At 39.4% G+C, this 12,813-nt stretch overlaps 1 protein-coding gene across 1 annotated transcript in view; it reads right to left on the bottom strand.

The window, feature by feature from the left end:
- Window positions 1–7,097: 7,097 nt before the first annotated feature.
- Window positions 7,098–12,813, bottom strand: part of wtip (WT1 interacting protein) — a 36,216-nt gene continuing 30,500 nt past the window's right edge. The window contains exons 4-8 of the mRNA XM_026927541.3: window positions 12,289–12,351; window positions 11,853–11,983; window positions 10,651–10,702; window positions 10,467–10,535; window positions 7,098–9,008 (exon numbers count right to left, since the gene is read on the bottom strand). Of these exons, the coding sequence (XP_026783342.3) occupies window positions 8,856–9,008; window positions 10,467–10,535; window positions 10,651–10,702; window positions 11,853–11,983; window positions 12,289–12,351 (468 nt within the window). The 3' untranslated portion in view covers window positions 7,098–8,855. The remainder of the gene's footprint in view (window positions 9,009–10,466; window positions 10,536–10,650; window positions 10,703–11,852; window positions 11,984–12,288; window positions 12,352–12,813) is intronic.

Below are 12,813 nucleotides of genomic sequence, written 5' to 3'. Positions count from 1 at the left end.
ATGCACACCATTCATTTTTTTTCTTCTTTTTTTTTATGGAAAAGCTTCACAGAAATCAGGTTGGGACTAGAAGCATGCACTGGGACTGGGATAAAGCAGGACACAACAAAAAACAAACAAACAAAAAAAGCTTATGGTTTCTTCTTCCAATCAGATATAAAGCTAAGATAATAAACAAAGACCATGTTCATTAACATGAACTGCAGCGGTGTAGCTGAGGTTGAGGAACTTTCAGAGCCTGAATTCATACACCATGCTGAAAGGGCTGCCATTTCTACCTCAGGGTTTTTCCCTTGTTTTTTTTTTTCCAGGGGTGTAGTGATAAGGTTCATATTTAACACAGATACAGACATGAATATGACCCGTGACCTGAGCTTCCAATTCTACACTGATATGGAGTCTGAAACAATGCACTAACTCCAGATCAGGATCAGGTTGAACCAGACATCTCTGTCAAGCACGCTGTTGTAGTAACTGCCGTAAAACTTTGGGAAGAGCCCTTAAAAAACAAAAACAAAATAAAATTTTTCCACGTTACACCACAACACTGACTTTGGTCCTGTTTTTATGTTACATTAATTATCTTGCTCTTACGCAAGGGTCTTCAATCTTATCCGCAAAGGGCCGCTGTGGCTGCAGGTTTTCATTCCAGCCAAATAGGAGGTATACTTGATAGTTGATTGCAGACAAAGATGAACTGATTAAGCAGGTGGAATCAGGTGTGGCTCCTGTTTGGTTGGAATGACCTGGCCTGCAGGCACACCAGCCCTTTGCGGATAAGGATGACCACCCCTGCGCTTACAGGTTTTCTGCATTACAGTTATGGAGTAGGGTTGAGGGTGGAGGGGTGGAGTTGGGTGGAGCTTCCACTTTTGACCACCAGGTGTCACCATGTTTTTTTTTCCTGGAAAGCTGCTGGTCCTCTTGCCGATTTCCCAGCACTTCCACTGTGGAACATAAGGTCGAAGGTCACCTCTTTTCTGTTTTTCTCAAATCCCAAGCTATTCTGCGTGACAGAGCTTCCTCAGAGAGAGGGAAATCAATATCAAGCACATCTGGAAAACATCACGTTCCCGGCTAAATTCCTCTCACTCAATCAAAATAAGAAAGGGGTGGATACTGTATGACTCGATACAAATAACTAACTGCTGTTATTAGCATATGAGTCTACCGACTCATGAATCTAGACAGATAGATAAAACCATAAAGTGAGACTAATAGCAGCTATAATAAATTATTTTTTTTTATGCTGAAGCAGACAGAGATTGAGAGATCAGTTTAGGGAGCCTGTTGCCTGGCAACAAGTCTTTTTTACCTCCAGCCTAACTGAGCTGTACTTTTTTTCATGCTCAGTTCAAGAGCATATTAGTTTGATTTTGTTCTGAAGTGATTTTGATAGAACCACTGAAAAGAGGAAGTAATGAAATTGGAATATGTTCATATACTTTTACTTCCTGGTTCAAACATTGTCCTCGACATGCCATCTTGAAATAGGTCAGTAAAGAGGGGACACAGTGGCTTAGTTTGCCTTGCACCTCTGGGATTGGGGGGGTTTGATTCCCACCTGTGTGCGTGGAGTTTGCATGTTCTCACCGTGCTTTGGGGGTTTCCAGTTTCCTCCCCCAAAGACATGCATTGTAGGCTGACTGGCATTTCCAATGTGTGTGTTAATGGGTGTGTGTGTGTGTGTGTGTGTGTGTGTGTGATTGTGCCCTGTGATGGGTTGGCACCCTGTCCAGGGCGTCCCCCGCCTTGTGCCCTGAGTTTCCTTGGATAGGCTCCAGGTTACCCCGTGACTCTGTGTACGATAAGCGGTACAGAAAATGGATGGACGGAGGTCAGTAAAGATAGGCTCAGTAGTTACTTTTTCAATACTTAACCACATTTCTAAACTTTTTTTTTTTTTTTTTTAAGTACTTCAGTACTGTTTATAATGAGCCATAGAGGTCTTCTGCTTGTAGGTGATTGGTTTGCTAGTTCATTTGACTTTCAAAACTCAATATACTGAGTAAACATGACAAGACTTTGGGACTTGAACTTACCCAGAAGGCACTGCAAGATGAAGCAATAGGCCCTTGTCACACTTCTGGATTTTTTGCTGCTGGAAGAAGTCTTTGCACTTCCACTACAACAACAACATCAATTGAATCGAACAGTAAAGGGTTTTGCAGCGCCCCTTTGTGTTACAGTTCTAAACAAAAACAAACAAACAAACAAACAAAAAAAAAAGACTTTCCTCAGCTTTCATAGCTTTCCTGTGGTTGAAAGAGAAGAGTAGATGAAACAATGGGGTAGAGCAATCAGTAGGGATTGAGGTAAGGAATATTGTAATACGTAGAGGAAGTACATTTGTGTATTGTTAGCATTTTTCATGGGTGAAGACTGGTGCTCTTCCCAGCCAGAGAAACAGCATGTGGAGTTTAGGGGCAAATGAACTTCAAGCACAGTGAGTAGAAATGGTTCGCTATGTGAAGCTAATCTGACAGACTCTCAACAGCCACTGGAGTTTTACCTCAAGATCATGTGGCTCTTCATTCCACCTTATTGACCGGTTACATTTAACACTGAGCAAACAAAAACACTCTTCATTCTATGATTGTTAACTCTCGCGGCTAGCTAATGTTAGCAAAAGGATGCTAACACTGAAAAAAACTCTTTCACCTCTCCACAATTTTATAATTTTTATAAAGCAATTAATGGAAATGAACTTTGTAAGTATGAAATAATACACACCTGATATCAATTAGCTACCTATCTGGGTACTTATCATCAATGCTAACATCAGCTAATGTTATCTTACCCTGCTAGCTATGAATGAATTCTTACACTTTACTCAGCATGGAATCCTTCACTGCTGAGTTTTCTCCAATTCTTAAAGGTTCAGTCGAAGCAATGCTCACAATGACGATGTGAAAAAATCTTTCCATTGAGAACAAAGGTGATAAAAATGGCTGGGTTTCTGTGGTAAACAATTGGCTATAAGGCTTTTCATTTTAAATCATTTTACCCTGTGTCTCAGCTGTAAAGAGAAATTAATTTCTTACTATTTGTTGCTAATGCTAATTAATACATGACAGCTTTTAGCTGCTGCATTGCTAACGTACTGTAATTCAGAGGAAAAGGAAATAGGCTGTACAAAAATATCTTCAGTAGCTTTTTTGTTCTTGCCACCAAGGTCTTATTAAAATCACTTCCCTCTATGACCGCTCAGGGAAAAAAGTGTTGCACACTTCCAGACCATGAAGGGAAAGTGAAGGAGGTCATGTTAAAAACAGTAATAAAATGCACAGCTTATGTCTAATGTCTCAGTGCTGGTCACCATGACAACTTAAAACTCGTACAATAACTGCTCCATATAACCTCTCTGAATAAAAGTGATAACTTGGATTCATAAAGATGCAAAATTAAAAAGCAACAGTGCCTACTGAATCTAAATTGCTACAGGCAGGACTGGAAAAGACCAGTGACTTCCACAAGAGCCAGTGAGTTTTTACAGATCAGTACACGTGCCTGTGACACTGTCAGTGGGAAAACAGATGTCTTCATCATAAAAAGAATAGCACATAATGTACCTTCAGGAGTGTCCTTAAGAACCTGAATGTGGGAGCTGGCACTGAACGTGCCTGTCAAATCTTTTGTGAAAGAAAGTAATGAGAGGAGTCATGGACGTCGTCTACATTTCCGCAAAATTGGATCATTTTGCTGACTCATATGCTGAGACCAAAAATAACAAGATTAAAAGAATCGTTCTCTTTTTACCCCTTATGTATCAGCCAAGGCCGTTTTAGTGTTGGAAGTTTGCTTCTTTAGTTTTGTGTTCGAGCTACTAATGTGGTTAACAGTGGTATGTAACACCGATATCTATAAATACGACAAAATGGCGTCGTGGCCATCTTGAAGCCATCTGAGAACAGGTGTCAAAACAGCAAACATCTCAGGTAAGAGGTGAATACGTGAATACTTGAATACTTGGAGATAATATTTGGAGGTGAAATTGTCCTTTAGAAGAGATTCAGATGATAATCGGGTTTTAATTCAATTTGTATGTATAATTATATAAATATCACTCTGTGATTTACCCTGCTGAAATTTCCAGCATGTTCTGACCAGCAAAGCACAAGCTGGTCAAACTGGTAGACCATCTTTGCTTTGTCAGCTGGTAACGTTTTCTGAATTACTGCTACTAATGCTACATTGTCGAAAAGTTATTTTAAGAAAATATCACAACAACAAAGCAATTAGAAAACCTCACATATTCATTGATCAACTGAGACAAGTCATAACAAATCTGTAATAAATAATCTACCAGCAAAGATGGTCTACCAGTTTGGCCAGCTGAGTGTTTTGGCAGACCAAGCTGGATTTTTCAGCAGAATTATGAAACAGTTTATGTAGAAATTGCCTTGCTAAGAAAAATATGTATTGATTTAGGCTTGCAGTTTGCATGATGTAAAAATGGTAGCAATAAGCAAACTTTGGACCTCGAACTTGTCGTGGCTCATTAACTATATTTAGGATAAAGTGGGAAATAATGAGGGTTTTTTTTTGCCATATTTGTGCCATATTTCTCAATTCTCTCAGCAATCATTAATCTTTCACTACAGTCTGACAAACAAATAACAAACAATTTTTAATAATGATGCAATTCATCCAAACAACTTGCACCCCAAAATCATTTCTCATAAACTGCCCGAGGCCTTTTTCTCAGACTCACCACCACATTACAGAATTCTACACTGCCCAGTTCTGGCACTGAGATCTATCCTAGATCATTACACTGAGTGGAGCTCTGCGTTCAGTTCCCACGGCCTGCACGGTTACGCAAGTTACGTCAAGGTCAGCGTCACTACATAGCTAATATTGCCCAGGCTTGTGGTCAGTCCAGCTGGGTGGTTTTTTGGCAGAAAAAAAAACGTCCTGCTGAGAAGGGAACTCCATTTCTGTGGTGAATGCAGAGGAACTGGCTTTGAAGGTAAATCCAAGTCTTCTGATGGACAAGCGTTGAAGGCTTTCCAAGTGACCAATGATGTCCAAGGAAATGATTATTGGGCTGTCCTGGACTGAGTTGTAAGATGTAAGATGTTTTTACTGGCACATGTTACAAGGAAATAAATGGCAGATGAACAGGATATCGAGATAGACTTTTATTTAATACATCTCAATAAAAATGTATACGTCCAGTTTTAAAAATGTTTTTGAATAAGGAATGCAACTTTGCACTGAGGAAATAGAAACAGTTATCAGACTTTTGGACTCTGTTGTAAGTAAAGTTGTTTCCTACACCATCTCTAGTGATACTGGTAGTATCTCAATTTCAAGACTCTTCTAAATAATTTTTTCTTTTTATAAAACCTTAAATAGTCTCGTTCTCGCCTCTTTTGGCCCTTCTTGTTCCCTACATACTATTAAATCTTAATCTGCTGCCTTATTTACAATTCCCTTCATAGCCACAGCAATCAAGTCTTTTCCGTGGCAGGACCTTGACGTTTATTTCTATGGTCCACTGATCCTCATTAATTTCTCGTCCATCTGCTGGGACTCAGATGTTGAAGGCCTAAAAAAGGACAAGTCCAGTTTTAATTCCACTCGAACCTCTGGAACCACAGGGTTCGAGCTGAGGCCATTGCAGCGGGTCATTTTAGTGTAGCTAAACCCATAGGGATGGTGGTTATCTGGCGTCAGGGCAGGGCTAGCAGTTATCTCTGCCTCCCTTTGGGACAGTGCTGGGGGAAAGGGGTTTGTTTGCGTGCAGGGCCGTGATTAGAGCCCGTAATAGCACACACTGCGATATGGAGCAAAAACACCACTGAGTAAACATTCTGATCTCACTGATGGCACTGAGCTTTTAGGGACTTCTCATAGAAAAATGATTTTATTCATAACTGGAAATCTTGCAAAGAAAATATAAGAACAATAAAACACGGGACTGTTAAATATTTTTAGAGTGTCTAGACGGATGTGTGCTATAATAAGCTAAATCATGACCTTCATAGCCATCTAGTGCTATAATGTTGCGATCTAATGATGCTCTCAGTTTTCTGAGAAATAAAATGCTTGGGAGTTTACTGTTATAGGAAAATAATCAGTAGGAATATAATCATTACTGTCACACCCTATAACACCACACCCCCAAGAGCCACACCCTATAACACCACACCCACAAGAGCCACACCCTATAACACCACACCCACAAGAGCTTTTTTCATCTTATACCACAGCAATTTGCAGATGATTACAATTCATCATTAACTACAGTATGATAACTACTTTTTTTTATCAGTTTATAGTTACATTTGATGTTGTGGATCGTCCAGGAAACAAGTTAGTAACTGATATCACTTACACTATAAAATCTATAAAAACTCTAAATAGTTGTATTTTCACCAGGCTCAAATATCATGTTAATGAGAGCACATTTTAAAATCTGTTTATTATCAGACTTCAGATTATATGGAGCATCTGCCATACAAGTCTGTGTAAATGCTGTTAGTATAGAAAAGATCATGTAAGAGATAATATAAGTTAACATTTCTATAGGAGAAGATTAGGAAATGAGGCAATGTGGTTTTAGCACATCCAGGCCTCTAGAGGGAGCTAGTACATAGACTGCCTTTGGTAGTGGCATGGCAGTATGTGTGGAAGCATTGTTGTGGTTTTTAAAACGTCCCTGTGTCACTGCTGGGCTGATCATAATCCTTGGGAGTTGGTGGGATTGGTCAGATTTTATTTGAGAGTGAGGAAGGATTGGTCAGAATTCCTTTGTGATAGGGTGGGATTGGTCGGAATTCCTACGGGAGCAGGCGGGATTGGTCAACAGGAAGGAGTGGGATTTAAAAAAAAAAAAACAACAGTCCAATGCACACTCTAGTTGAGGATGATTAACACATACTGTATAAGACCAAGAAGGTAAGTGTGTTTAAGAACATGGCTAGTAATAATACACAGTGTTTTAAAGTGTGTTACCCAGTAACACACTACCACACCAGACACACTACCACGCCAGTGCCACTACTGGTCTGAGTGACGCTGACAAACTGTACACATCCACGTACAAACACACGTGTATATCCTGTTACAGTAACTCAAAACACACAGCATTAAGTTAACTACAAAACCACTTTATTGAAAAAGCAGATTATCTCATCTACGGTTAAATGATATGTCCCAACTTCTTATAACATTAAATAACTTTAAACCTTTTTTCGTGTTTAGATAAATAAATCTACTTTCCTTTTTTATTTATGAAATATCTAAGGAATCAAAACATTGAATGATACAAAAAGCAGAAGGTGAGATACGCGTTCTGAGAACTACACTTGAGAAACAAAGCTACGGCTCACCGCCGTGTCGGATAGAAGCAGAGAATAAAAGCTAGCGGTGTTTATTTACAGGGAATCTATCTGTGTTCTATCAAATAGTAGTACATTTTTGTATTAAGTGTATTAAGACATCGTGGAGAGGATAATAATATGCAGTTCTGTAAAGGTGAAACGACCTTTCTGGGAATGATTTGAGAAAAAATATCAGCGTTGTGTGGAATTCTGAAAGTGACTCAAAAAAAAAAGTCATTTCTGTGCATTTTTGAGTGGAATTGTTCACTCCACAGGAAGTGTGTGTTAGAAATGATGATGTCGAAGACAGGATTGGTTTCAGCCTGCCTGTGTCCACTCAGTAGCGTTACAGCAGGGCTTCTTTATGCATGTGATAGGCCACACACACACACACACACACACACACACACACACACACACACACACACAAAACCATAACCATGTCATCAGGTTGCCACACACACACACACACACACACACACACAAACCATAACCATGTCATCACAGACACACACACAAAAAAAAAAACATAACCATGTCATCACACACAAAAAAAAAACATAACCATGTCATCAGGTTGCCATCAGCACTTGCATTCTGACACACACACACACACACACACACACACAGCCAAGCAAACAGCCACATATAAAGCGGCCCTGCCACTGATGCATGTTGGGAATGTTCACATACACACATCCATCCTGTGGAGCTCAGGTGAAACCAGCACCTTTGAACTTCAGCAGAACATCAGATCCACTCACAAGCAAAAGAATATCCGAACCGCGATCCTCTCTCCCGTCACAACAGCTGCAACACATCTCCAGCGTGTATCCTCCCAGACAAACCAGTGTTGGGAAAACGTACACTGCATCGGAGTCTAGTACCAGCTCAGAAATGATGCACCGAAGCGCTTGAAGCTCCAGTGACGGAGCACAAAAATGGAAAACTCTACATTCATGTAAAGAAAATGTCTCTGAATATCAATAGGGTTAAATATGATATGTTAAGGCGGTATGTGTGTGTCAAGTTGTGAGTGTGGCTGCTCACATTGACACACAAAATGTAATGTCTGTGTGTGTGTGTGTGTGTGTGTTTAGTGTGAGCACATTGTAAGGATCTGTATTCCTTACCAGTATCACATCACATCACACATACTGTATATATGAATACAAAACCACATACAGATATTAATGGTGCAACTTGAAGGCAATGAGTGAAAAAAAAATAATAATAAGTGCGAGATTTTCAGTGAAAGGCCACTTGTAAGGCTTTTCCTTTCTCGGAATGTAGCTGTATATGCTGGTTGTGTCCTGCAAGTGTTAGGGACCAGGGGGTCAAAGTTCGAGTCTGTGACATCATTCCAGGGTGCAGCTGCAGAGAGAGACAGAAAAAGAGACAGGAACTGAGTGTGTTTCCCGTCTGTCTGTGCCTCGTTTCAGTGAAGGTGTGGATGGTTGGAGCAGCAACAAACGTCACACACATCTCTCTCCATGGCGCTGTCTGGTCTGTGTGTGTGTGTGTTCACAGCTCAGTGACATGAAGCGGATAGCTGGTTGGTGGTTGGGAGGGACCAGAAGCTTTTAACCGGTGGAGGTGGCAGGCATGGCACAGCAGGTGACCCTCCAACGGGTAACAGCGGTGGCCCTCTTCATCAGTCAGCTGAAGGCCACAGTCCTGAGATCAAACACACACACACACACACACACACACACACACACACACACACACATACACACACACATACACACACACACACTGAGATGAGTTCAGCTGTTGTCATAGCAATGATTTAAGTCCTTCAGAACTTGTATGACTATGCAACATAAAATATTAATAAAAGAGGAATAAGTATGGAATAAAACACATGGGAGTGTGCTGTTATACAACAGTAATCAATGATGGGGTGGTGTGAGGCGGCCCTATGTGATTATGTTCCGTTTACAGCATAAGCACAAGTGTTGTACTCCTCTAAAAACACAGCAATTTCCCAATGATTGCACTTTTTATTTACTGAAAAAAGACATACTTATTATCCATTTATTGTTACATTTAATGTTTAATTTAATGAAATGAGTTCATTCTTGCTGTCTCTTATAGTTTGCACTTAGAAAAAAAAAAAAAGCACTGACACTGGAGACTCCTTCCAAAAATGCTAAACATCTCCTCAAAGAAAACATTACCATTTTCTCTCCAAGTTGTTACTACAGAAACGATAACCTATTAGATCGAGCGCATTAATATACACCTGAGATTTGATTCATGGCCGACTGTCAGAGCTTCTGTTACAGGAAATTAATCAACACCATCTGACCAATCAGAATCGAGAATTCAACAGCGGTGTGATATAACAGAAAATAAATTCTACCACACACTTCAGATTATAACCCAAGGTTGACAAGGGCAAGAGAGTCTTAAATCCTTCATTTTTATTACATTTCGGTTATTTACAGTGACTGAAGGCTTTATGTTTATTGGCAAGAGGAAGTGGTTCACCCAAAGGGTATGATAAAGCAAGTTTTAATTTTATGCAAATATAAAGTGAAGCAATGTAGCGACTTGTTATGACAAGCAGCAATCAGACTGTAGCTAAATCTAAAGCTTCACCCTGAGCACGACAGAGAGACGTGCAGCTACGAGATGTAGTCACTGATATGCTAGCTCTCAGATATGCTAACAGCACTAACTAAAAAACATAGAAATATAATTCCCCCATTTCATTACACACAGTCAAGTGAAGTTAAAATAATTTTTTTTTTTTTAAGAGAACACACAGCTACATTTAAGCAAAAACAGTGGAATTCATACCCAAGCCATCAAAAACAGGCTCTTGTTAGCATGGAATTGTTTAACACAGCTGATGCAGGGTTCAATTCCACACAATTTAAAGTTTAACAAACAGTGGAATCTGGTGAATGATTTACGGTGTGTCCATGCACACACACTGTATTCAAACCTGACTTTTTTTTGTTTCGCTTCTTAAAAACACAGTCCTGACTTCAAACCAGATTCAGTGAAGGATCACAATCTTGTACTGTAAGTCTCACTGTAACCGCAGTCTTAAAAGACTAGGAGCACTCTAGCATTTAATCGGACACTACTGGGGTGCAAACACACACGTCCTCTTCTTCTTACCTCACAGTGATAACACTCTACATGGTAGTCTTTATCCATGGACACGACCCGTATGGTCTCCTCTGAGCCCTGGGGAAAAAAAAAATCCACACCACACACATACACACACACACACACACAGTGACTAAATAATGACTGATACAGAACTGAGCATGAAGGAGGAGTGTGTGATGAGAGCCCTTACCTCAGCTGGGAGGATGGGTTGACCACACGATGCACATTTTGGAGCAAAGACTCTGTAAAAAGCAGAAAGATAAGTCGTATATAGGGCTTTTACAGCTATCATGTTTCAGAATACCCATAAAAATCATAAACAAAACCTGAATTGAATAAATGGGTAAAATATCACATGCTTTACAAACAGAATTTTTTATGTTTAAATGGAATATAGTATAAAATACTAAAAATAAGATGAAATCTAAGTATTATACTTAACATTCAGCAAAGATCATCACCTACCCTATTATAGAGTTATAACAGTAGGCTACGTTTGCTAAGTTCCCCAATTCAAATAAGTTTCTAAAGCTATTTTATACCACAGCACTATTGAATTAGCAAATCTGATTGGTCAGAAGGTGTTGATTAATTTTATATTACAGCAGCTCTGACAGTAGTGCAGCTGCAAGTCACAGGTATATATTAATGCGCTCGTTCTAATACATGATCGTTTCTATAGTAACAGATAATACACAGGCAATAATAAACTTTACAAAGAAGAACGTATAATCATTTATACAGTGAAGGTTTCAGTAAGATGGTAAGTTAACATTTTTCGAAGGTGTATCCACTTTTATCACTTTGTAACAGTTAGCGGTAAAGCTGTAACCATGAAAAATTGTAATTGCTGACAGACTACTGTGGTATCAGAGAAATAAAACACATCAGGATGCACTGTTTTTGAAACTTCATCGTGGTAACAGTAACTCCGCCCTGTATCAGACCACAGCCCACCACCCCGTCGTTGATTATTTTCCCAGAATAGCATGCCCCCAAGTGTTTTTTTTTCCTTACATAGACAGGTGAGGGTTATGACTCCACAGTTTACATCAAAAGCTTGAGAAAATCTAGAAATATATGCAGGCTGTGCAAGAACAACATGAACTTAATTAGAAAGCAATCTCGGATTTAGTTCCCTGTGAATATTTCCTCTGATCCATTTAATTACCATTGGGACTCTTTAACACAACTGACTCGATCTACGATGTAATTTAAAGTGGCTTTAATCCAAACCTATTGCAAAAACACTGCAGCATTACAGGTTTTGTGTTTATTAAAATTTAACTGATGTGAAAACAGCATGTATCGGGCAAACTGAATGGATCGGGATGTCCGATTTCATGATCCTGACCAGGATAAAGCGCTTACTGATGAAGATGAAGCACTTACGTGTGATAGTCTTTAACACAGTAGATGTTGTTCTCAACGTCAACAGTAAAGGGGACTCCGTCTAGTCCCTCCTTACACACAACACAGCGGAAACAACCCGGGTGGTAGGACTTCCCCAGAGCCTGGAGGATCTACATACACACACACGTGCACACACACACACACACAAATATATGTACATCAATCAAAAGAATAGAAACACACAAACCATAAAGTCTTGCTGAAAGAAAATTTCTTGTTGTTCAAAAATCTTGAGTTTAAAAAAAATCTAAAACATCCTCACTGACATCATAGTGAGAAAACATTGACAGTGTTTTATAGTGTGTGTGTGTGTATGTGTGTGTGTGCGTGTTCAGACATGGCGGTTAATTACATTGCCGACTGAAACAACTCATCTGAATACTGATCATCAAATCAGGGAGAAAATAAAACGTACCATCTCCATGATGAGGTGTCCACACACAAAGCATTTCTCTGCCGTCTGCTGGAAGCCGGAATACTGAAAATCACACACATTCACACCTTAATTAATACCACAGATTACACACACACATGAAACAATAATGTGCTCAAAGGAATTTTATGAGTCCTTGATTGTAAGGAAGTAATTGTTGGGTTTTGTCTGGTTCGTGAAATTGTCACATTTGCGACAGGAAGCCTATGACTCATCACATTTTTATTTTACATAATAAAATGAATGGATTTTTAAAAAATGGCTATACTCAAGCTTTAATAGAAACCTCCTCTCAGTTAGCAAATTTTATTGTTTGCTATTCTGATTGTGATTACTGAAAGTTTCGCATGGCAGACTTTAGAATGGTAGCTGCCTTTTATGTGAGAGACACACATCACTGCTTGCCATCGTTACCTCTGTCTTGTTCATTAGAGATCTACATCTAAATCTACAGGGCTCTAAATCTCTAAATACATTAATGCAAGAAGTAGCTAGCATTAATTCTGC

Source organism: Pangasianodon hypophthalmus, chromosome 6 (assembly GCF_027358585.1).
Source record: "Pangasianodon hypophthalmus isolate fPanHyp1 chromosome 6, fPanHyp1.pri, whole genome shotgun sequence".
Taxonomy (NCBI): domain Eukaryota; kingdom Metazoa; phylum Chordata; class Actinopteri; order Siluriformes; family Pangasiidae; genus Pangasianodon; species Pangasianodon hypophthalmus.
This window is presented reverse-complemented; position numbering and strand designations above follow the sequence as displayed.